This window comes from Hypomesus transpacificus, unplaced genomic scaffold (genome assembly GCF_021917145.1).
Source record: "Hypomesus transpacificus isolate Combined female unplaced genomic scaffold, fHypTra1 scaffold_61, whole genome shotgun sequence".
NCBI lineage: Eukaryota > Metazoa > Chordata > Actinopteri > Osmeriformes > Osmeridae > Hypomesus > Hypomesus transpacificus.
The window spans coordinates 146,877-173,144 of NW_025814034.1; the positions used below are offsets into that span (position 1 = coordinate 146,877).

General features: G+C 48.0%; 1 protein-coding gene across 1 annotated transcript in view; it reads left to right on the forward strand.

The window, feature by feature from the left end:
* The window catches only part of LOC124465884 (protocadherin Fat 3), a 49,622-nt gene that overhangs the window by 7,002 nt on the left and 16,352 nt on the right, over positions 1–26,268 (forward strand). The window contains exons 5-31 of the mRNA XM_047017520.1: positions 2,245–2,363; positions 3,346–3,544; positions 6,766–6,827; positions 8,486–8,800; positions 8,882–9,092; positions 9,217–9,288; positions 11,188–11,321; positions 11,526–11,801; positions 12,326–12,536; positions 12,942–13,156; positions 13,381–13,539; positions 14,239–14,360; positions 14,706–14,888; positions 14,998–15,112; positions 16,143–16,424; positions 16,864–17,214; positions 17,659–17,832; positions 18,200–18,730; positions 19,320–19,684; positions 21,096–21,249; positions 21,918–22,025; positions 22,162–22,345; positions 22,653–22,873; positions 23,088–23,540; positions 24,851–24,985; positions 25,119–25,536; positions 25,810–26,006. Coding sequence (XP_046873476.1) covers positions 2,245–2,363; positions 3,346–3,544; positions 6,766–6,827; positions 8,486–8,800; positions 8,882–9,092; positions 9,217–9,288; positions 11,188–11,321; positions 11,526–11,801; positions 12,326–12,536; positions 12,942–13,156; positions 13,381–13,539; positions 14,239–14,360; positions 14,706–14,888; positions 14,998–15,112; positions 16,143–16,424; positions 16,864–17,214; positions 17,659–17,832; positions 18,200–18,730; positions 19,320–19,684; positions 21,096–21,249; positions 21,918–22,025; positions 22,162–22,345; positions 22,653–22,873; positions 23,088–23,540; positions 24,851–24,985; positions 25,119–25,536; positions 25,810–26,006 — 5,966 coding nt within the window. The remainder of the gene's footprint in view (positions 1–2,244; positions 2,364–3,345; positions 3,545–6,765; positions 6,828–8,485; positions 8,801–8,881; positions 9,093–9,216; positions 9,289–11,187; positions 11,322–11,525; positions 11,802–12,325; positions 12,537–12,941; positions 13,157–13,380; positions 13,540–14,238; positions 14,361–14,705; positions 14,889–14,997; positions 15,113–16,142; positions 16,425–16,863; positions 17,215–17,658; positions 17,833–18,199; positions 18,731–19,319; positions 19,685–21,095; positions 21,250–21,917; positions 22,026–22,161; positions 22,346–22,652; positions 22,874–23,087; positions 23,541–24,850; positions 24,986–25,118; positions 25,537–25,809; positions 26,007–26,268) is intronic.

Consider the following 26,268-nt stretch of genomic DNA (forward strand, 5'->3'; position numbering starts at 1 on the left):
GTCGCTGTGGATATTTACATTTAGTCATTTTGCAGACGACTTACAGTAAGTACAGGGACATTCCCCGAGGCAAGTAGGTTGAAGTGCCTTGGCGCCTGCCCAAGGACACAACGTCATTTGGCACAGCCAAATCGAACCGGCAACCTTCTGATTACTCGTGCCAGTGGTGGTAAATCACAACTTAAAACATGTTTTCATAAAAATATTAAGATTGATACATGGACATTATAAAATATATCTTCTATTGAAATCCATGTGAACAGATGCACTCAGTCTATCTCTGTATCACAACTCAAGTGGTCATATTGTCATAGCTGAATAGGACACAGCTATGACGATATAGTTTGACAGTGACCATATTTTATGAACTTATTAAATGAACAGATCCATAACTTTTGAACTTTAAATAAAACAAATACTTTGATACTCTAAAATGTAAATTGGAAAAATATATATAGTGCAGAAGACTTGCAAAGGATCTTCCATGAACATCATGAACATGATAACATGGACCATGTGGACCAGAAGTAGTACTGTGCAGTATTGGAGCATGTCAAGCCCACTTCCTTTTATAAGTGTAGGCTACTTCTTATGTCCGCCATTCTTTCAAACCGACTCTCCGCCAAGAGACCCGCCCTCCTCTGAAACAAACCGATCAAACTAACGATGGCAGCAAGTATTACCCAATCAGGGGTAGAATAGGACGAGTTTTCACAGAATGCGGGTGGGATGATTTGCATGGGATGCAAAATTCCATGCAGTTGAAGACAACTCTGAAAATACTGGACAAATCCTATTGCGCTATTTTATTATCAAATACGGGACGATTCCGTATTTTAAGGGACGGGTGGCAACCCGAGTTTTTTTGAGGTCACTGACACTGTCAAACTTTGTTGGCCTATATTTACTTGAGTTGTGATAAAGCTAGAGATAGATTGAGTGCATCTGTTCAGACGGATTTCAAAGAAGATATCTTTTTATAATGTCCATGTATCGATCTTAATTTTCTTATAAAAACGTGTTTCAAGTTAGGATTTACCACAACTGGCACGTCATCAGGCCCCCGCTGCGGCAGGCGTCCCTTATTTTTCTGTATTGAAGTTGGCAACCCTAGACGGGGACGAACGCTGTCTTGTTGTATTTGTGTTGAATTTGCAGCGAAGCGTCTGCCGCTGTCAGAGTTCAGAGTGCTGTTAAAAGGCGGTCCCCGCGTGTCCCTGGGATGGAGATGAGATTGGGTCTGAAAAGGGCAATGTCAAGGACAGTGTCGCCAAGGATGCGTTGCAGCGAACATTGTTCTGCATTCGGCATGCCCTGGGCTCTGAGCTCTCACGCTCGCTGGCACACAGACACACAGACACACACACACACACACACACACAGACACACACACACATAGCCTTCTTACAAGGTGGGACACACACTTAACACGCACAAAGTGTCAAACATACACACGTTTGGTGGTGGTGTATAGCAGGTGACACACTCAAACAATGCTGATGCAAGTGCGAGAGAGAGTGGCAAGTGGTATGTTTGTGTGTCATAGCCTTATGGCAGGTGGTGGTTGTGTGTTTGTGTGGGAGGGGTGGGGGGGCTATGTTAAGGGGCCCCAAGGCCAGAAAGAAGCAGACAGCAGCTGAACCACAGACACACTGTCTAACTCAGGGACTGTTGCGTGTAAGCAATACACAGACAGATGGGGTGGCATGTCCCTTCATTCTAGTTGGTAATATACTGTTTAGTTAGGGAGTGTGTGTTTGTTATGGATGTGTTTTCACAGTATAGAGCTAGCTGGGAAACAGAAGATCCAGACCCCAACCTCTGACAAAAGCTTACCTTTCTTCAGGCCAAGTGTGTGTGTGTGTGTTACTCTTTGAGTGCATGTCTAGTGCAGCTCTGCAGTACCAGCTAGAGTCCCTGAGCAGGAATACTGGTGGGAGCAATTTGGTCAGCTATGATTAGCTGAAGCAAGACTGAAAATCTGAAGGTTACTCTGTGTGTGTCTGTGTCTGTGTGCGTGTGTGTGTGTGTGAGAAGAGAGGGAACAGTAAGCGCTCTCTAGTTTTTTGTCTTTGCCTTCTGGGCAATTCATTGATTATTATGCATGCCAGACACTGCTGACTGGGCGGACATTCTCCTGACGGGTGACACACACACACACACATGTACACACACACACACATACACACATACACACACATACACACGCTTATGCTGTCATTTGTTCTCCTTTCACCTTCTCAGGTGTGATTTACACAACTGGTATTTTGGACTGTGAGACGAAGGATTCCTATTGGCTGACAGTCTACGCCACAGATCGTGGGGTGACGCCCCTCTCTGCTTCTATTGAGATCTTCATTCAGGTATTTGTTATTTTCGATTACTAGTGCATTGTACCCTTGATAAAATGTGTGGCACACACACACACACACATATTCTTGGAACTACAGATCACAGTGCCTGTGATGCACCTGGTGATGACAGTTATTCTCAGTGGTTTTGGTACCTATATTTCTCAGATCACAATTTAAATTCTCTGTCATCTCTGAAGTACTTGTTCAACCTCCACATTTATCCTAGTCAAAGTGCCAATGCGGTGGTAGCCTACACTCATGCAAATTATTATGCAGCATTCATTTGTCTGCTGTGTCCTACTTTATAAAATGCTTATGTTATGTCGATCAAAATGTACTATATTGGTTCTCTGTTTAATTGTCTTACAACAACAGGTTGCTCAACTGGTTGAGCCAGTTGTCATAATTGTAGGCCTAATTCACCACACAGCGCTTGTACATTTGCATTGTGCTGGCGGTTTTGACATAAGTAAACACATTAATTGATGTAACATAATCCTATTATATATATACTATTTATGTATACTATCTATACTGAAAGTATACACTTTATAATGTTGTTCTGTTCGCTTGGCAGCCCTTTTCAAAGCAGATCAAACACCGGTTTGACTGCGTCTGAATGATTGAGTGTGAGTATGAATGAGTGAATGAGGGGCAAACATTGCAAAGCGCTTTGAGCACCGCTAAGGTAGAAAAGCGCTATATAAATGCAGTCCATTCCAGATGATTATGGGTTGTAAAAAGTGAATTTGCTTTTAAATAACACAACACAATTCCCCTATTTTCCTTACTACGCTTAGTTTCATTTCATTGTGAAAGCCTTTGTTAATCTCATTAGTTCAATCGCGGTAGCCTACTGCACTCCGTTGGGTTATAAAGAGGACACCTGCAAGCCCCAGTCCCTGCCCAATCAAACCTACTCAACCCAGATGTGCACTCTAATCTAGTCTGCTTTCTCTCTCTGTGACATGTGCATGCTTTCTACTTTTAGATAGAGGATGTCAATGACAACGCCCCGCTGACCTCTGACCCTATCTACCACCCAGTCGTCATGGAGAACTCTCCCAAGGATGTTTCCGTCATATGTATTCAGGCTCAGGACCCAGACGCCAGCGCCATACCCACTCGCCTTAGTTACCGCATCACTGCCGGCAACCCGCAGAACTTCTTCTCCATTAATCCCAAGACAGGTGAGACAGACACACAGGCATATAGACAGGCAGGCAGGCAGACATGCAGACAGATAGGCAGACAGAAATGCAGGCTGGCAGGCTGACTGGTATTCAGGCAGGAATTGTGGGTGACCCCTCACACATCCTTTTTGTAGAGTTTGACAAGCTCCCCTCCGGTAGGCGTCACAGGGTACCCCAGGTAACACAAATATTGTTTAATTTAAGTATTTTATTCCACGTATGGTCTCTTTGATGAATTCTCAGATGAACTTGGGCCCTATTGTGCAAATTTTTTTACTGCACTTTGATAACTAGTTTTACACTTTTATTGTGTTATTGTGTTTGTAATGTGTGTGTTATGCATTTTAGATATGTTCTTTGTTCTTTGATGTGAGTTTAGAATCAGAATCAGAATGGGTTTTTATTCGCCATGAAAGTTTGCACAGACAAGGAATTTACTTTGGCAGGAAGGTGCCTACCGAGGCAGCCATCATCGGTGCCATCTAGAAAGTTTCAGCATAACATGAGGGGAGGAGAGAAAAAAGGCAACCCCCAGACTATGCTCCCAGAGGAGTACAGTGTGGAAACAGGCAAAATACACCTCAGCACATAAGCACATACATTGTACAACATTACAGAAACACATGACTTGCAACGGGGAGGGGGGTGGGTTAGACAAGCAGCATCTGGACCTGCAGCCAGATAAGGCACTGGTCAAAGACCCGCCAGACACCCTGGGGGAACAAACAGGTGAAGACGTTGGATGTGGGTGGGGGGGGGGGGGGGGGGGGGGGGGGGGGGGGGGTGGGGGGTGATGGCATATCTGTAGTAGTTGAAAGTTAGTGTAGGAGTAGGCCTTATCAAACTCATATCTAATTTTTGTGTCCAAGTATTGTAGTATTGTAAGGAAAAGAGGTGGGAAGACAGACATGCAGGCAGGCAGGCAGACGTGTAGGCAGACATGTAGGCAGACATGTAGGCAGACAGACAGAAAAACAGACAGACAGGCAGACATGCAGACAGACAGACAGACAGGCATGCAGGCAGGGAGGCAGGCAGGCAGGCAGGCAGGCAGGCAGGCAGGCAGGCAGGCAGGCAGGCAGGCAGGCAGGCAGGCAGGCATGTAGGCAGGCAGGCAGGCAGGCAGGCATGTAGGCAGACAGACAGAAAAACAGACAGACAGACAGACAGACAGACAGGCAGGCAGGCAGACATGCAGACAGACAGACAGACAGACAGACAGACAGACAGACAGACAGACAGACAGACAGACAGACAGACAGGCAGGCAGGCAGGCAGGCAGGCAGGCAAGCAGGCAGGCAGAAAGACAGTGGCTATCAGGACCTATCAAAAGTCATGAACTCTTGATCACTTTTCCTGGTATTCCAAGTATTGAGTTTTTTTATACAGGGAATTGTACTGTATTGTTGCCTCGGGACACAATCCCCATAGACACTAACATAGATGACGCATTCCATTTGGCAGGGACTTTGCCATGTATTCCCTTGCAGTCATATAATGTATAGCATAATGCTTACTGCCTGGCTGTGGTAAATATCGTGGTGTAGAATGTTCCTGTTGCTGCCCTAGCTTGTTGCACTGCAGTAGCACATAAATCTACCCGGGCATGTGTCTCTTTATTCAATCTATTCATTGATCAGGAGTGTGGACTGTGAAGCTCTCCAGCCCTGTGTCACTGCCATGTCACCGCGGATGAATGTCACCCATGCGAACAGTGTGTATTGTATGGGTGTGTGTATGTGTGCATACGGCCCTATATGGTATAACGTTGTAAGTATTGTTTGAATGACTGAGGCATGGTGCCCTAGGGGGATGTAGAGACCAGAGCAGATACATTTGGCTTCTGATAGGTTATTGGTGGCTTCCGGTTCGGTATGATGGCCCCTCTCGATCAGAGTGCATACTACATTTGGGTCATCGGAGGTTCATGCTTAGGTGTGAGATCATCTGTGTTGGTCTTCTTCTGAACCCACTGACTCTGTGGCATGTGATCACTGCTCTGGATTAATCTCTTTACTGTAATTCCCTTCATTTATGGGATGAAGCCAAAGTCAACACTATTTCAATGGGTGTGTGTTTGTGCATCCATAAGCGCTTGTGAATGCAACAATGCCTGTTTGTGTGACTGGGTGTCTGAGTGTGTGTCTGTGTGTGTGTGTGTGTGTGTGTGTGTGAACTTCTGTATGTGTGTCCCACCCGTCCTACTGCCCTTATGCTTCAAACACACGCTGTCACCAATCCATCTGAAATACAGATAACTGATAACCTCAAACCTCACTACTACTCTCCCTCTCAGCCAATGGATGTCCAGGGAGGGGAGGGACCAAGCGAGTCTAGCCAATCCTCCAGTTTTTATTTTCCATTTCTGGAGTCCAGGTTATTGATCAGAAAATGGACCTGGGGTGTTTCATACACTGTCTCATGTCTGCGCTGGATCAAAAAGTATCACCACCTTTACTGTAGGCTTCATGAGTGGAGGAGCTAAAAGGTTTTTGAATCAGTTCTGTGTGTGTGTGTATGTGTATGTTTGTGTGTGTGTGTTCTGGAAGATGAAACGGATCAAATATACTTCCCCGGGCTATGATCTCATGTAGCCCTTACACACTGGCCTAGAAACACGGGTAAAACACAGCTGAGCGTTGATGTGAATATGTCCATCTCATGTCCACTGGGCTGTGCAGGCACCAAGAGTCGGTTTCAACCCTGTCAGACATGCTACGCGTCAGAACAGGACATACAACTCTACGCAGGTCTTGTTAACCCAAATGCTAGTGGCCGCGACCGGACGCCAAAAAGCAATCATTTGTGACCATGTTGACAAAACCTGTCTGTTAAAATAGTGGTGACCAACAATGGACTGTAGCTGTGTGACCACTGTGTGAATATGATGCAACTGATAAAGCAGGATTGTCATGGTGACGTGATTATGTGAATGGGTGTTACACTGGCTGAATCCTCTTCAAATATGCAGGAAAATATAAAGTAAATGTTTAACCCTGACTAATGATGTGACTAGACCCCTCAGTATCTCATGGTTTACTTGTTCTACACATGTATGTAGACCTAAACATGAACATATGTAAACACACATTCACATACTGACTAACTACTGGCCCAAAGGGACAAGAATGCAAGAAGGCATCTAGACATTGTTGTTATACACTCACCTGTACTTCTGACTCCAACACTGTTTTACTCTACCTCTGTTTGTTCCTTAGGTCTGATTACCACAACCGCCAGGAAGTTGGATAGAGAGCAGCAAGCAGAACACTTTTTAGAGGTAGGCTATACAGGGGGGGGACGAAAAGGCTACAAGATTGCAGGACTAGGTTCTCTGCAATAAACGCATGAGGGACATTATTCTTTTGAGCAAACAAAAATAACTTTTTGTTCCAAGAAGTACATCTTAAAGGTAGAGAATCTAGTCCCTTCCTTCCTTCCCTTTTCCTCTTCTCTTCCTTACCCTCATTTCCTCCTTTTCAGCAGTGGCCAAGGTCCTTATCGTTCCCCCAACACCTGTGACAGTTCAGTGTTGAGAGAGAGAGAAAGAGAGAGACAGAAAGAGAGATGCAGCCTTGTTTTGCCCTCAGGCTTCATATAAACTATGATAAATTAGCTCAGTTCGGGCTCCAAGTGTTTCGGGCTGTATTTCTAAACTGGAGTCGTTTGTCATCAGTTATCTCTTCGGCTCAGGACAGAGGCAGGAGGAGAAGAAGGAGGAGGAGGAGAAGGAGGGGGAGTCAGAGGAGAAGGTGGAGGTTAAGGAGCAGGAGGAGGAGGAGGAGCAGGAGGTTGAGGGAGTGTAGGGGGTGTAGGAGGTTGAGGAGGAGGTGCAGAGGGTTGAAGAGGAGCAGGTTAAGGACTTGGTGGAGCAGGAGGTTATGGAGGTGAGCGGTAAGACGGAGGAGTTGGAGAAAGAGGGTTAGGAGTTGGAGGAATAGGAGGAAGAGCAGGAGGAGAAGTCAAGGTAGGAGGAAGAGGAGGTGGAAAGGAGCTGGTCTGCTCTACTCTCATCTGATAGCAGCAGGCGCTGGGACCCAGATGTGTGTGTGTGATTACCATATCCTACTGCGCCTCCGCATGCAGATGATAAGTATGCTGCAGAGATCCTGGAGGGATACACAGCCCTCTGGGGAGGAGGACAAACATTTTGACGCACACACACACACACACACACCATACAAACACCTCACATCTCACTTAGACAGTGTCCTCTTACCCTGTGCTTCTGCAAACAGTGTTTAAAGACTAGAGAAAGCAGGTTTGATGTGGTCTTCTGTGACAGTTTTTATTACATGCCTGGCTGGTCTGGAGACCGACTTGTTTCTGCATTCATTAACACCTAGACAAACAGAGACTTATCATTTCTCTTTTTGTCGGGGCAAAACTGAGTCAGCTAAATTAAACCCAGGCATGACAGACCAAACTGTTAGGATGAGAATGTAATGAAGTGGTTTAGTATCCCTGACCCACACCGTTCCTCAACCCCTCAGCCCCATCCCTCGCCCCCAGCCCCATCTTCATCCCTATCCCAAGCCCCAGCCTCATCCTTGGACCTCGCCCAACTTAGTCCCGGCTCAGAACCAATTCCTGGTCCAACAGGACAGCCTTGTGTGTCGGTTCTGATCTGTTTAGCAGTCTGGGGGGCTGCCAGCAGCACTGGCTCATCCGCTGTTATTGATCAGTGACCAGACCTCTGTCAGCACAGAGATCAATGGGACAGGGAGATTGCCCGTGGACTTTGGTCCACGTGGGCCCGACACAATACAGGGACACACACACGCAAATGCACACACACACACACACTCACACACTCATCTACATACATCCTCCCAACCTCAATGTATAGCCTAATTATGAAGTTGAAATCTTGTGTGACTGTGTGTGTGTGGGAGTGTATATCTGTTTTTGAATGCCTGTGTATGTGTGTGTTCTCAGGTGACAGTGATGGATGGGCCTGTAGCTTCCCGTCAGTCCTCGGTGTGGGTCATAGTTCACATCCTGGACGAGAATGACAACAAGCCCACCTTCTCCGAGTCCACCTACCGCATCAGTTTGGTCGAACGCGACCGCAACAAGCGCGGCGATCCTATCTACCGCATGTTCGCTTTCGACCGCGACCAGGGAGAGAACGCCAATATTTCATACAGCATCGTCACCGGCAACGAGGAGGGCAAGTTCACCATCGACCCCAGGACTGCTATGGTGTCCTCCAAAAAGATGGTCACGGCAGGAAGTTACGACACTCTCACGGTACAGATCATATCCTGCTTCAGGAGTCTCACAAGCTGTGTCCTGCCCACTTTTTGACTGATGTTCCTCCTGTCCAACCAGATAAAGGCCATAGACAACGGTGTCCCCTCACTGTGGTCCACTGCCAGACTGGAGATTGAGTGGGTGCGCAAACCTGTGCCCTCCATAGTGCCCCTGGTGTTCACAAATAGATACTACAACTTCTCCATCTCTGAGGCCAGCTCCGTAGCCCAGCCCGTGGGCGTAATTGCCGTCAGACTAACAACCGCACCGCTCTGGTTTGACATCATCGGTGAGCTCACAATAATGCGGGTTTGTCTCATGGAAATGCATGTGGAGCCTTTGCATTTTTGAACGATGATGAGGGTTTACCTCACTTTCTCTCTCTTTCTCTCATTCCCTCGTTTCCTGTGAAGGAGGAAGGCCAGCCAGGGAGATGTTCTACATTCCTCAGAACGGGTGTGGGAGGAACTGCACGGCTGACACAGGTCTGACGGAACCTTCTAACTGTCCCCCCGGCTGTTGCTGCTGCTCTGTACTCTCCCAGATAACCCTCACTCACAACTAGAGCCCATTTACCAACTCTCACGATGTTGTTTTTGACGGCCACTGTGTACACGAGAACCCTAATGGCCCTATTTTAACGATCTGAAACGCAAGTATCAAAACGCAAAGCACAAGTAACTTTGTATGTGGGATTCCAGCGCGTAACGCGCAATAAACCAATCAGAACGTCATCTCACATTCCCTTTAAGAGCAGTGCTTGTTCCATGGCGGATTGCTATTATAACGGCGGATTCAACAGGCGCACGCGGCACGCCAGGAGCACAGCCGAGGAGCCGAGGAGCCTGACATTCTAGTCTGGGCCGTAACAGATAGAGAAGTTACATTGTATGGGAAAGGCAGAGCAGTTTTTGTGTTTGTGTAACATAGGCTACATGGCGAATAAACCAAATTCTGATTCTGATGGAGATGGGAGAAGAAACCCAACCAAATTAGCTTTGGTTGAACAAGCGGGAGGAAATTGCCACAATTGTTACGAATCAAGTGCACATACAGAGATTTCTCATGAAAATATTTTTATAATCATTGAAGAAATGTAACACGCCATAAATCAAAACAATGTAACGTAGCTTCGCAAAAAGAAGACCCTGGCCTCGCCAGCAGTGCGCACGGACCAAGCTTGCGCCCTTAAAATAGCATCAGAATAACGCGCCATTGACTTTAGACTACATATTTCCTGGTCAGTGGCGGTTTTTCTGAAACTGCAAAATAGCACCAGGGAACGTTTGCGCGGAACATGCCTCCTTATTTCGCTGAACCGCCCCCGGGAGCGCTGTCATTCCCTAATTTACAGACGTGCGTCTGTGGAGGGAAAAGTCCGCTTTGCGTCGTGTGCAAACTAGGAAGGATACTTGCGTCGTTGCAAAATCAATTGCGCTGGGTGCAAGATAGGGCCCTAAGTGCCTTAAACGTCTAGCTGTTTGGGTAAGGGAGACTCTCACGAATAGCTCACACAGAAATGAGAGTCCAGACTTTCTTGGATAAATCAGGAGAAGCATTTTCTCAGCGTGGCCGTGCCATATTGGCCGTCGCTCTCCAATCGGATGGCTAATGCTAAATCCCTGTGGTAATCTCTAGCCTGCAACGCTCTGGTAGTTCTAAGGAACAAACTCGATCAGTATTCCAGCGCGAGATGGACTCTAAGCCACCCTCTCTCTCACCAGAGAGAAGACCAGCACTGGCACTGAATACCCAATAACGCAGAGAACCCAGAACCCTAATCAGACAGGATGGAGAAACCTGTAAGCTTGCGGTGAAGGGAAAGTGTTCCCAGATCGAATGCAGATTTCTGGTCTCTGTTTGAGAGTTATAAGGCTAGATGTTTAGTTTGTGTATTTTCTAGAGCCAGATAATTTTCTTTTGGAAGGGGGGATGGGGGTCGGGGGTGGTTGGATGACATTTCTATGTCCCTCAATCCTAAGACTAAAATCGCATGGAACGATTGGCTTTGCAATCACACACTGCTGGGTAGAACAGTTACACTCAATAAGTAACTATGAACTATTGTTACCTACTGGAGAGTAAGTGTAAAAAGGAAGTGTTTCGGTGTGTGAATTGTGGGAGAGGATGTCAGAAATCTATCAAGCATTGCACAGCCAGTTGGTGAACAAGTTGAGCTGTCTGTGTGTGTGTGTGTCTGTACGTAAGTGCGTGTGTGTATGCGTGTACTTGCGGGTGTATGTTCATATATGTGTGTGCATGTGCAGGTGTGTGTGCATGCCTGTAAGTCAATGTGCGTGCGTGTTTATGTTTATGCTCTCAGATTGAACATATAAACACACACATGCACACACATTGACTTACACGCATGTGTTTGCTACCAGGCGGCTTCGACCTGTTACCGCTGCAGCTGGACATGGGAACTGTTGTGATAGCGAGGCCGCTGGATGCGGAGGTACAGTCTGTCTACAACATGATGGTCCAGGTGACTGATGGGACCAACATCGCCACCGCACAGGTACACCTGGACACACACACACACGCAGGTGCACGCACACACACAGAAACACAAGGATGGACACACATAGACACGTACACCCAGGTATGCACGCACAAAGAAACACACCTACACACCCAAGGTATGCACACACAGAATAACAAACACATCTGGTTATAAACCTGACCCCTTGACCCACCACCCCCCCCCCCCCCCCCCCCCCAGGTGTGTATCCGAGTCCTGGACAGCAACGACAACCCCCCGGTCTTCTCCAAGCCCACGTACGACCTTAGCGTGTCGGAGGACACGCCGGCCGACACGGAGCTACTCCAGGTGCAATCGTCAGACAGGGACGAACGGGCGAGACTCAGCTACTCTGTCCACGGCAGCGTGGACCCGGCCAGCATGAGGCTGTTCAGGGTCAGCCCCGGGACCGGTGTGGTCTACACTGCCGACCGGCTGGACTACGAAGCCCGCACCCAGCACATTCTCACTATCATGGTGAGGAGGGGGAGGGAGGGGCAGTTCTGCTGGAGAGGAGTGTGAGGGGAATGTTCTGGGGGAGGAAGGGAAGGAGGGAGAGGGAGTGAGGAGGTGGGAGGGGGGCATGTTGTGGGGGGGGTGGGGGGCTGAAGGGGTGGTCTGCGGGAGGGAGGGAGGAAAGGAGGAAAGGAGGGAGGGGGGGTTCTGGAAACGGAGGGAGTGGGTGAGTGCGGGGCGGGAGTGGGGAAGTTGGGAGGTGAGGCAGGTAAAGTGAGAAATAGAGAGGGTTGGGGAGGGAAGAGGGAGGGAGGTTTGTGTCAGAAAGAGGGAGATGTAGGAAAGGAAGACAATGTGAGGTTAGGTAGAGGGTAGGAGAGAGACAGAGAGAGGAAGAGGAAGTTGAAATAAGATGGTAGCAAGCATATTTGGGAGTCAAGGACAAAGTGCATTTGTGAGAGAGAGATAAAAAGCATAGTTCAATATCGTTCTCTCCCTCTCCTCATTTCCCCCTCCCCCATACTCCACCCCCCTCTCCCCAAAAGGTAAAGGACCAGGAGTTCCCCTTCAACAGGGACCTGGCTCGCATCCTGGTGGCGGTGGAGGACTCCAACGACAACATCCCCTACTTCACCAGCACCGTGTACGACGCCGTGGCCTATGAGTCATCTGGCCCTGGGGCCTCCGTCCTCCAGGTCACAGCCCTGGATCGAGACACTGGTGTCAACGGCCAGCTCGTCTATTCCATAGAAGCAGGTAGAGGGCTCTGCCTGGAGCAGACTGGCTGGAGCATCGAGTAGAGCATTTCCTAGGGATTGTAATTGTATTTTGTTTTTAATACTACGGGCTATGAAGCATTTAAATGTGTGACTTGTATGAGGTTTGCAGCTGAACTGTTGGCCGTGGATCTCAGGTGCAGGGGTGGAGTCTGTCCCGGCTGCGCTCTAATATCGTTGATTTCTCTAGGCACAGTTCACGTTCTGCACTGTGCTTTCTAGTCAGTCAGTCAGTTTGCCTGTCAGTCTGATTGTCTGTCCGTCCGCCCGCCCGCCTGCCTGCCTGCCGATCTCTCCGACACGTGCTCTCTAACTCTCTCTCTCACTGACTCTCTGTCTGATTTCCCCCCCCCCCCCTCCCCTCCCCCTCCCCTCCACCCCTCAGGGAACTCTGGCGGTGTGTTTGGCATAGACAACACCACGGGCCTCATCTCCATAGCCCGGGACCTGGACCTGAGCTCCGTGGGTTACTACATCCTCACCGTGTGTGTCAGCGATGCCGGCACCCCCCCGCTATCAGCCACCTCCACGGTGCGCGTCTCCCTCATGCTCTCTGACCTCTCCCTGCCCAAGTTCACCCAGAGAGAGTACCAGGCCGAGGTGAGGGGATGAAGGGAGGGATAAAAGGATGGATGGATAGATGGATAGATGGATGGTTAAATTATTAGATGGATGGTTGAATGGATGGTAGATGGATAAATGGATAAATGGATGGATGGATGGGTGGTATAAACGATTGGATAATGCATACTACATGCATGTGCTGTCTACAGTATAGTATGACCTGGTTTCATAATATATCATCATGAAATGTCATGTTGAAGGTGATGGAGAACTTGGCTCCAGGAACATACGTGACCACCATCACTGCCCTCAGCCGCTCAGCGTTGGTGTATGACATCACAGGGGGCAACGAGGAACGCCAGTTCACGATCAACCGCCACACCGGTGTCATCACCACACGCAAAATACTTGACTTTGAGGTGTGTCTACTTTATTCCTTTTTATTATATATATTGATATATATTGATCTTAGCTTATAGTTAGATTATGAGTGTGATTAGACAAATGTACTCCAAGTGACAAATCTACTGGCCACTAATACTCTGAGTTATAAGAAGATTCCGGAATCTAATTCAAGAAATCACCAACCCTGTTTCACTTCTAAATCCACTCTGCTTGTTCAGAGATCACAGGATTTTCCACATTAAAGTTTTGATTATTTATGTACATGTAAATTAGGAAGCAAATCATGAACCAAACAAAAAGTCCACAAATGACAAGTGTAATTGCAAAACGCACGGGACATAATTGATGAGATTCATTTTCCGAGGAAAGAGATTTAGAAATTTAGATGTGAACGTGTAATTGGAAAAATGATGAACAGGCTAATTAAAATAGGCAACTTAAAGACATCTGGCAGCGTGGACATGAATGAAGATGACTGTTTAATTCAAACTGGAGAGTAGACTGTACAACAGGAAAGTATAGTTAATTCATATTTAATGCTCGACATAGCCTCTGCATTCATCGCTCTACCCCTGCTTTTATACAAAGTCACGTGTGTGTGTGTGTTCTTGTATGTGTGTGTATATGCGTGTTTGTGTGTATGTATATGTGTTCACATGTATGTGTGTGTGTGTTTGTGTATGTGTGTGTGCATGTATGTGTGTGTGTGCCAGCGGGCTGCATCCTACTCTCTGGTGGTGCGGGCCCGGAGCATGGCAGGGATGGAGGCCAGTGCCAGTATCAGCGTCCAGGTGGCAGACCAGAATGACAGCCCACCTGTTTTCCAGCAGACCAGGTAACCTGGACCCCTTCTACCATCCCAGGAAATTCTGAACTCTGGTCAGGGCTAGGTTTCAAACCTCAATCTCAGGGGTGTTTGTATTCAGTCTAATATGAAAAGGTTTTTGTTTCACAATAACACAAAAAGAATTGATTATCGATTACTGTATTTACTTTCGAATGACAGGTTGTCGTTTCATGAATGTGGTTCGCTCTACAAGCTTAAATACATTGGACAAATGACAATTTCTCTTGTAGAATTAACTGAGACGGCTCTCATTCTACCTCCCTGTTAGCGTTTGAGTGTTTGTCTTTGCGACTTTGCGCCGTTGTCTTTCAGTGGCTCCTCCTCTCCCTGCAGGTACGTGGGTGTGATAAGCGAGGCTGCCCCTGTCAACAGTGTGGTCCTGGGGGAGGAAGGCAACCCTCTGGTCATCCAGGCCTCCGACCGCGACCGCAACCACAACGCCCTGCTGGTCTTCCAGATCATCGAGGAAACCGCTCGCCTCTTTTTCAGCGTGGACTCCGGGACCGGCTCCATCAGGTAGGGGGAGGGGCCAGAGCAGACCGCCATTTTGGAGATGTGCGTTTATTTTAGCAGTGGGTAAATCCATGTGTTGGATTGGGGTCGGTGACTGTGCGTGTTCCGGCAGAACCATCTCTTCTCTGGACTACGAGACCTTCTCCCAGTTCTCCTTCAGGGTCCACGTGAGGGACAGCGGGCAACCACAGAGGACTGCGGACAGCCCTGCGGAGGTGTTCATTAAGGTACGCACGCACCAGTGGCGGCTGCTGGTCTTTCAAAGAGGGGATGCTCATTTTCGGCCTACAGGATGTAAAAACGTTCCATTTATTTGGCTAGTTCACTGGCTAGTTCACCCCTACGACACTAGCCTAACCTACTGAATGAATGAATGAATGAATGAACGAAGGATCTAACAAAACAATAATAATCTCAAAGGAGGAAATGTGGAAATTGGGTTAAACTGAAACAAGGAACGTGGTGTAAAATGAAATGTGGTAATGAAAATTGGTAAGCAATTTCACTAAGCAAATACCAAGAAATAGGTTGCTGCAGTTTGTCTTTCAACTACAGTTGCAAAATCAGCGATGGGACTGAGCTTGAATAGCTTTGATGGCTTTTTATAGTACAAAATTACTGTCAATCAAAAGGAGATGCAGTCTTTTGACAGACCCTCCAATCATCAACGTGGAAGCCCAGCGTCCAGGCCAGCCCACTCCCCCAATCACACCCAGAGACACTGAGCGTCCAGGGCGGGACATAATCGCAGCATTTATCCAATGAACGTATAGTTTCGAAGCACTGAAAAAAACTGTTCAATGCAGCCCCATTGAAGTCCATGGAAGCTGAGCTTCAACAGGGAAATGCAGTGTGGCACTACGGGGATGTATGAGAAGGAAATCAGTTTGTCGACCTGCTAATATATGTAGCTGACTCTGAACAAACTCGTCTTCGATATGAACATGTTTTAACGCAATTAAAATGTTAAAACAATACTAAATATTTGACCATGAATTTTTGGAAATGGGAAAGCTGAGCTTCCCTTGCAGTCTTAAAGAAATTGCCACTGGCACACACACATGCACACATGTACGCAGTTGTCTACATTGCTGTAAAAAACTGGATTTACCACAATCATGGCCTTGTCAATGTTGTTTACATTATTCACATTTACTTCACCTTCTGTTGATCAGTCGGTTCACGGAACAACATTTCTATCGTCACGCAAACTGGGATCTAACCAGAACAGTTCTTATCCCTCTGTCACTCGTCCAGGTGCTGAACATCAACGACTCTCCTCCCAAGTTCTTCCAGGAGGCCTACGAGACAGTCCTACTGCTGCCCACCTACCTGGGGGTGGAGGTTCTGAGACTCCAGGCCTCCGACCCCGACCTGACCTCCGACCCCGGGGTCAACCCTGACCTGGGGGCCAGCTCTCGGCTTGTGTACTCGCTGGCAGACAGCAACCAGGAGCACTTCTCCATGGGCCGCTCCAGCGGCATCCTGACCCTCACCAACCGCAACCTCCTCAAGGACCGCTACCGCTTCAACGTCAAGGTGACCGTTTGGCCGGTTTAACGCTTCCATTTGATGAATGAAGCTTTTTCTCTGCACTGTAGGTGCACTCCAGACTGGGCAATGCATCCATCTGTGGGTCCACATCACAAGACTTCTTCTCTATAGTACTCCTACATATGAATATATGTACAGCTGATGTTGACTGGCATAGAGGATTGTGACAGACAGATGGGATGGGTGGACAGACATGTAGAAGGTTATGACAGACAGACAGAAGGTTGTGATGGACAGACAGACAGAACATTGTGATGGACAGACAGACAGAACATTGTGATGGACAAACAGAAGGTTCTGATGGATGGACAGACAGACAAACGTTTGTGACAGACTGAAAGAAGGCTGTGACAGACAGACAGACGACAGACAGACAGAAGATAGTGACCAGAATAGCTGTGTGACGTTGCCGTGTGCTCTCCAGGTGTGGGACGGGCGTTTCTCCAGCACAGCGCTGGTCACCGTGTTGGTCCGAGAGGCCATGGACAGCGGCCTGCTCTTCACCCGTCCCTTCTACACCGCCTCCATCCCAGAGAACAGCTCCAACGTAACCGTGGTCACCGTGGTCAACGCCATCGGACACCGCCTCAATGAGCCGCTGAAGTACGTGCTGCTCAACGCCGGCGGTCGATTCGTGGTCCGACCCACGTCTGGCGTGGTCCTGACGGCGGGGGTTCCCTTCAACCGCGAGGAGCAGGAGAGCTATGAGCTGGTGGTCGAGGCCAGCCGCGAGTACGACCGCCTCAGGGTTGCTAGGGTTACTGTACAGGTGCAGGTACGGAACGACGTGTCAGTTTTGGGAGGTGTGTGTGTGTGTGCAGTGTTTATGTGTGTATCTCAGAGGAATTAAATTGGAAGTCTCTTAGCACTCACCCTCTCAACTCTCCTCAAGTCTTATGCTCGTATGGTTCTTCCCTTTGGGACTCATTTGGTTTTTCACAATGTATGCTTCATGTTTTGGCTACCCTCAATGTTTGGGGCTATCTCGTTGTAATGATCAGTGACCTATGCACTTTTGTAAAGCTCTATCTTGGAAGTCGCTTTGGATAAAAGCGTCTGCTAAATGCATACATGTAAATGTAAGTCTTCACTTACTCTCTCTCTCTCTCTCTCTCTCTCTCTCTCTCTCTCTCTCTCTCGCTCTCTCGCTCTCTCTCGCTCTCTCTCGCTCTCTCGCTCTCTCGCTCTCTCGCTCTCTAACGTTTGTCTCCCTCTACAGGTGGAGGATGTGAATGACAGCTCCCCGGAGTTTGTCAACCTGCCGTACTACGCTGCGGTGCAGGTGGAGGCGGACCCAGGCTCGGCCATCTTCAGGGTAACGGCCACAGACAAGGATGCAGGCCTCAACGGGGCGGTGACCTACAGCCTCAAGGAGGAACACAAGAATTTTGAGGTAGCCGAGTCTTGGTTTTAAAGGGGCAGGACTTCTGTGTGTGTGTGTGGTGGGGGTGTGGGGAGTTACTCTCCAGTAAATGGTTCATAAAGAATGCTGTGGCCTTCTGATCTGATCATAATAATATTCTGAAATGTTGTATCTCATTGCATCTCATAAAAAAAACTGCAGTACTCTGCAAAAGTCTTGGGCACAAATAATTATTTAAAAAACTTAAAGTATAGAAACAATGCAATGAAAACATTAACCAAGCATTTTCTACGACAATCTTTTTTAATTTAAGACATTTATCATTAAGGAATCTTATGCACCCAAGACTTTTGTGCAGTGATACGCCATCTAATATTTTAGCCCCTCCCACACATAGGTGAACCTCCAGACCGGTCAGCTAAGCCTGAGGAGGTCATTCGAGGTGGACCTATCCAACGCCGAGTACAAGGTGGTGGTGGTGGCCCGGGATGGAGGCTCCCCCTCCCTATCCAGCGAGGTGGAGGTGCCCATTACTATCGTCAACAAGGCCATGCCCGTCTTCGACAAGCCCTTCTACGGCATCACGGTCAGGGAAGACGTGGCATTGGGGGCGGCCGTCCTCTGCATCAATGCCACCAGCCCCGAGGGCCAGACGGTCATCTACACCATCATGGAGGGCGACCCGTCGCTGCAGTTCGACATCGGCTTCGACACAGGGGTCATCCGCGTGGTGTACCCGCTGGACTACGAGAACACGCAGTACTACCGGCTGACGGTGAAAGCAACGGACACTCTGACAGGGGCTCGGTCGGAAGTGGACGTGGACATAGCCGTGCTGGACGTCAACGACAACCCACCGCTGTTCCAGAACGCCGCGTACGCTGCCACGCTGGCCGAGAACTCCATGATTGGAACAGCTGTGCTGCAGGTGTGTGTGTGTGTGTGTGTGTGTGTGAGAGAGAGAGATAGAGGGAGAGAGTTGAGTGCATGCATGTGTGTGCAAGCATACAATATTTGTGTTTATTAATGTTACATCCTAACTGAATGTGGTCCAACTGAATTCATACCTAATCTTGTTAGCCATCCCAACATATCCTGTCCTTTGCTCTCTAGTCCTAAATTGGTCTGCTAACCCAAATCTAATCCTAGACTAACCGTAGTCTATTTACCCAAATGTAATCCTGGTTTAATCCAAATTTAATTTTTGTCTACTCTCAATCAAACCCTAGTCTGCTAACCCAAATCTAATCTTTGTCAAACTCAAATCTAATCCAAGTCTAACCGTAGTCTATTTACCCAAATGTAATCCTGGTTTAATCTAAATCTAATTTTAGTCTAATCTTAATCTAACCCTAGTCTGCTAACCCAAATCTAATCTTTGTAGAACTCAAATCTAATTCAAGTCTAATCCTATCTACTAACCCAAATCTAATCCTGGTCTAACCCAATCTAACCCTAGTCTAGTCCTAATCTAACCTCAGTCCAACCCTGATCTGATGTCCCTCCCGGGTGTCCAGGTGCTAGCTCTGGACCAGGACTCTGAAAGGAACGCAGAGGTGAGCTACCAGATCCTCTCAGATGTCTTCAACAGCACCGACTACTTCCACGTGGACAGCAGCAGTGGCTTGGTCCTCACCGCGCGCATGCTGGACTACGAGATCACCCAACGTTACAACTTCATCATCCGGGCAACCGACCAAGGGGAGCCCCCCCTCAGCAGCGACGTCACCTTCACGGTGATGGTCACCGACACCAATGACAACCCGCCCGTTTTCAGCCAGGGGACGTATGAGGCGTACGTAAGCGAGCTGGCCCCCCGGAGGCACTTTGTGACCTGCGTTCAGGCATCGGACGCAGATATCTGTGACACCGACAAACTGAGGTGAGCGAAAGGACAAGCTAGTTTCTCCACTGGCTCCCCTCACTGTTCATAACATTATAGAACCAATGCCACGGGGACACTATCCCACCATGGCATTTTTTTATGCATGTAACTTTGTTTAAACCTTCCTCAGTTTATGAATTTTCCTAAAATGGGTTTCTTAATCATCTAGTAAATTGTTGAGAATGTAGAATTTATTTTTATAATTATTAATTGTTTTGATCATTTGGGAAAATGTGTCCACACTTTTGACTGGTACTGTACATTAGTCCACCCATTGAGTCATTTTGACCCCTCATTGAAACCGCTGAATAACGTTGTGCTCAACATTCGCACCACGTCTGGTTGCTTAGCAACGCCCATTGTTGTCTTTTGATAAGCAGGTCAAGAAGCTAGATATGATAGATAAATATATAGATTGATAAATAGATAAATAGTGATAAATAGATATTGACATGATAGGGAGATGGCATATCCTATTACTGGAGCTAAATTAATCAATTGTACTTCTTCATGACATGTTCTTCATCTTTGTGATGGCTGGGACTGTTGCGGCAGGGTGTAAAGATGACCCTCTTGGTGGTTCTAGGGGATATTGGTGAATGTTGCTGGTTCTAGTGTTAAGAATTTCAAGACCAAGTATTTTATTTGTCAGGTACACAGAACAACACAGGGTTAGACTGGACACTGAAATTCTTAAGACAAGACAACGCAAGCACCTGGCATAACATAACATATAAGTACACGGAACATAGTTTACATCTATGCTGAGCTTAAATAAGTGAAACTTACTAAATAAACAGATAGCAATAAATAATCTACTATACTAACCCTAATACTAAAACTTCCTAAATTACAGTTAACAATAAATAGTACTCTATACTAACCCTAAATGCACATGAAACCTGTTTCAACCCTATAACCTATTCTAATCTAAGTGGAGTACAGTACAATAGTGCAAATTTGCAGATCAGTGACCAAGTCAATGACCATACAGGAGCCTGGTGGCAAGGTACAGTAGTGCAATGTTACTGATAGTGCAACCAGTAGCTGAAAGTGACAGTGTATAAGTGACTAGTGTGCAGTAAATCAATGTCTATATCAGTGTCCATTCAGAATCCTGATGGCCCTTGGGTAGAAACTGTTGTCCAGTCTGCGTGTGCGCGACCGGATGCTGCGGTAACGCCTGCCAGAAGGCAACGGGGTAAAGAGACTGAAGGATGGGTGGGAACAGTCTCTTAGAATCCTGCCGGCTTTCCTTAGGCAACGTGTGTGGTAGGTGTCCTGTAGGGCTGGGAGCTTCTCATTGATGATGAACTCAGCAGAACGGACCACACTTCGTAGGGCCTTGCGGTCCCTGTCTGTGGACCAGAAATCTCCTCCTTCACCTTTCCTGTTTGTCTGGCTGTAGGTACAGCATCCTATCTGGAGACGAGAGGATGACGTTTGGGATGGATGCCGAAACGGGGGTGATCACTCTGTCCAACCAGCGCAGGCAGGGCACAAAGGGATCTTACCGCCTCAACGTGTCGGTGTCGGACGGGGTCTTCACCAACACGGCACAGGTAGGCTGCCTCACACATCACCAGTGACAATAGTGAAGATGAGGATGATTATAAGGGTGAATGATGATTATTATAAGTGTGGCCTTGCACTGTCACCTCACAGCAAGAAGGTTCTGGGTTCGATTCCTGCTTGGAGCACTGTTCGGTGCTCAGGTGGGCTATCTCCCGGGCTTTTCTGTGTGGGGTTTGCATGTTCTCCCTGTGCTCACATGGGACCCCGTGCCGCAAAGAACCCAAATAACAACATGCGGACAGATTACTCTCCTGTCCAGGCATGTGGGGAGCACATGACCACTGCTCCTACCTACCCTTGGAGGAAGGACAATGTAGAGAACACACGTGTGGTGTGTGTGACATCTGCATGCATGCATGAGTGTGTCATGCGGATGGACAAAGAAGCGTTTCTTCTGCTGATGATGATGACAGTTTGTCAGTCACTTTAGATAAAAGCATTTGCTGAATGAATACATGTAAATGATTGTGAAGGATGTAAATACTGAAGATTGATGATGATGGTGGAGATAGGGACAATAGTGATAATGAAACTGATGGTGTTGGTGATGAAAATGCTTGTGTTGGTGCTGACAATGGGTGTTGGTGTAGTAGAGTCAGGAGGACAGTGATGTAACAGTGATTATGGTAGTGTTGATGCGTTTGTTGGTTCCCAGGTAAACGTGCGCGTGTTGGGCGCCAACCTGTACAGCCCTGTGTTCAGCCAGCGGTTCTACCTGGCTGAGGTCAGAGAGAACGCCCCTGCCGGGTCAAAGGTCATACAGGTAGGAAACCTAGGCCAACCAGGAAAAACACTCCATAGCAAGACCATATTCTGCTACATCAACCAAATTCTACACATAATGCAACCTTTGTAGATTTGTTGTGATGAAAACAGTGCTGTTCACCGCTCAACTTCAGGTGCAAGCCACAGACGAAGACTTGGGCTTATTCGGTCAGATCGCCTACTCCTTCATCAACGACCTCGGAAAGACTCAGTTCAGAATCAACCCAGAAGGACTTATCACCACCGCCCAGAAACTGGACCGGGAGAACCCGCTTAACAAGGACGTAGTTCTGACCGTCATGGCTCTAGACGGTGGAGGTAAGCTCACCGCCACTGAAGGTAGACGCCGCATGTCGGCGTCTACCTTCGGTGTGAATGAGAGGCAGATTAGGTGGATTCACGTTCAGTGAGTTTTAAATCCTGGTCTTAAAGGGGATTTGGAGGTGTAAGCGGAGCTGTAATAGCTCTGTGCTTCTGAGCAGCATGAAGAGATAGGTGGCTTAGAATATTTTAGTGCTCTCCCAGAAATCATAAAGTCACCAATTCTTCATTGACTTCCTTAAAAAAAAAAAAGAAGAAGAAAAAGAACAGAACAGTGCATGTGAACTTCTCTCTTTTTTTCCAGGTCGTGCCTCCTTCTGTACCGTGCGTGTCGTCCTGGCTGATGAGAACGACAACGCTCCACGTTTCCGGGCGGTGGAGTACCGAATGAGCATCAAGTCGGATGTGGCCAAGGGCTCGCTAGTCACCCAGATCCAGGCCACGGACCTGGATGCCGGGCCCAATGGAAGGGTCAGCTACTCCCTCTACAGTGAGGCGCGCCTGCCCCTAGTTGACGTCCTGGAGGTTTGAATCAAACTTTATTGACACCGGACTTGTCTCTCTGTTACTGGTTTTCTGTTATTAATGTATCTAATGGTCCCTATAGGTGCTAAACTATATAGAAACATGTATTTGTTTTTAAATTTCATTTCGTGAAATTGAAAAACAAATACATGTTTAATTGGGACATTTTGAATGTATAATGCAAGGATATTTGTCTGATGTCCAACACCACTAGGTGGAGCCAGACAGCGGGTGGATGGTGACCAAGGGTAGTGTAGACCACCTCCAGGGCACCATCCTGTCCTTCTTCGTCAAAGCCACGGACCGCGGCACGCCCATCAAACACTCCCTGGTGTCGGCCTTCATCCATGTCCTGCCTCCGGATGCCTTCGTGCCCTCCTTCACCCAGCCCCAGTACTCCTTCACCATCCCTGAGGACACTCCCGTGGGCACAGCCCTGGGCTCCGTCTACCTGGGGCCTGGTCAGACGGGGGCCTTCAGTGGGGTTGGGGGGGAGACTCCTGAGAGCAACTTGGGGGGGACGTTCCTGGTGGATCGCGAGACGGGCCTCATCCGCCTGGTCGTGGCACTGGACTACGAGGTGGTCAGCATCTTCCGCTTCAAGGTGATGGCCACCACACGCCGGGACCTGATCGAGGCCATCTCCACGGTGGACGTGGAGGTCAAGGTCGGTGTGATGTCTTACAGCCCCCCTCAGGTTGTGAGTGCACCTTCTCTGGGAAATCAGATTGTCAAAGAAATAAGAAAGAAAGAAAGAAAGAAAGAAAGAAAGAAAGAAAGAAAGAAAGAAATGAAATGAATTAAAAGAGAAAACATCAAACTAAGGTTTTTGATGTACATTTATCTAAAAGGATTCATTTATACGGAATCAAATAAATAGCCAGAGAAGAGACTCATGGTGGTTTTTAGCAAATTATCTCTCAATAAGCCAGATAACATCTTTATAGTAAAAGGATAGTCAAGGAATTTCAATACAGAGGAACAAGTCGATAACTCATCTGGCATGGACCCAGATAGGATCTCTATTTTCTCTGGGGCCACCACCTACAGTGAGCCAAGGTTAGACAGAACCTAAATTAACTATTGACCATGTCCTGAAGTGGATAAACAAACGCATAAAAGCCATTCATCCAAACATTCCACACAAGTGAAGGACACACAGTCAGACAGTAGAAGTTAGTTCTATAAATAGTTGAAAACATTTGTACATACACAGGAGTAGCTTGTGTTAATGATTGATGAACATAATGAAGAATGAATACCAAACGTGTTATGTATATTTTCATGAATCTTCCACATTCATCCACCAGCGTTACTTGAAGGTTAGGTCTGTCATCTCCTTTGATGAAGCAATCAGAGCTTGTTCAGGGCTACTGAGCTCTTTTCCTCTTATGAACCAATCAGAGCTGGCTCTTTTACATCCCAAATCTCATCAGCAATTCCGGACCTGTAGTTACGAATTCACCAGATAGTCCAATATATTACAATAAAAGCTGATATGATATGATACAGTTCAATGTAGAATACTCCCTTGTAAAATACCTATTTAGACATCTAATTTTAGACACTGAGGGCCTCATTTATCAAGCCGTTTGCGATTGTTTCCAGGCGTTAATTGTTCGCAAAAACTGATTTAACGATGCAGGCTATTTACAAACATGGCACACTTGGGAAAAATCGCAGATTTCCTGCCACACGAGCGAGAACAGGCAAGTTGCGCTTTCAATATCCATGATAGAAAGAGAGAAGGAGGCCCATTCAATTGCGCGTTTAAATGCTCGCAATTTACGGTATGTTGGGCGGAGAAAGGCGCTGATTACCTGATGTACTGCAGGTTTCGTAAATCCGCTGTAAAGTGAAGTATCACAGCGTGCGCAATCTGCGGGTTGGCCATGGCGGCGCTAATAACACTACGTTTGCAAATGTACGTACACGAGGCCCAGAGGCTCAGTTGATCTCGGTACTGTCTGACTTCAGATCCTGGATGTGAATGATAACAAGCCGTCCTTTGAGACCAGCTCCTACGTTGCCATGGTGATGGAGGGCATGCCGGTGGGCACCAGGGTCGTGCAGGTTCGGGCGCTGGACCCAGACTGGGGCTCCAACGGACAGGTCTGCGGCCACCTCGCACAAATGATTTGTTATTTCGATTATAATTGGTTATCATTAATATTCTTAGTTTGATTGACGTGAGACAGTCTACATGCTCTATTTTCTCTCTGACCACGCCATACGACCCGACCAGGTCACATACAGCATCGGACCGTCGCTCAACCAGAAGCAGGACTCCAGAGCCGACTGGGCCTCAGTAGACTCGGCCGCCGGCTCCAGCCCGACCCGCTCCACCGACACGGGCGCTGTGTTTGCCATCGACAGCAAGACGGGCTGGATCACCACCACGGGCCCCCTGGATCACGAGGCCTGCCCCAGCTACACCTTCGTGGTGGTGGCGTCCGACCTGGGCGAGCTGTTCTCTCTCTCCTCCAGCGCCGTGGTTACTGTCACTGTGGCGGACGTCAACGACAACCCCCCGCGCTTCGAGAGGGAGTTCTACCGGGGCGCGGTGCGGGAGAGCGACCCAGTCGGGGAGGTGGTGACTGTTCTGAGCACAAAGGATGGAGACAGCTCGGAGCAGAGTCGACTGGTCAGCTATCACATCACTGGTGAGATACGTTCAACTGTCACATCACTGGCGAGACGTGGTATCGAGCAGTCTAGAATTGACAGGTGTTTGTGACAGATCAACTTGACATCACACTTTTTGATACGATGAGGCGATGAACCTTCCGTCCCCTCTCGCTTTCTCTCTGTTGTGATGTAACTGGGGGATAGCTGGCAGTTTTGACTTCCCAATAAATATGTTTTTGTCAAGTCAAAGTCTCTCTCTCTCTCTCTCTCTCTCTCTCTCTCCCGTCTCCCCTCTCCCCTCCCTCCAGGGGGTAACCCGCGGGGCGTGTTTGCCCTGGCCCCCGTCCTGGGGGAGTGGAAGGTGTTTGTGAACGGCCAGCTGGACAGAGAACAGCAGGACTGGTACCTGCTCAACATCACCGCCAGCGACGGCCTGTACGTCACTCGCACCGCTGTGGAGGTCACCATCATGGACGCCAACGACAACAGCCCCGTCTGTAACCAGGTCAGGGGTCAGGGTTTGGTCTGGGCTGACAGAGGCGACGTGCACAATTAGCATGAGATCAGCACCAGAAGAGAGAGAAAGATGGAGGGAATGAGAGAGAGAGATAGAGTAAGAGAGAGGGGGAATAAGAGAGAGATCGAGAGAGAGTAGAGAGTAAGGGCATGGAGAGAAGATGACATAGAGAGACATGAGAGGGGGAGAATGAGGGACAGAAATATAGGAGGTGAAAGATAGGGAGAGGGAGAGGGAGAGGGAGAGGGAG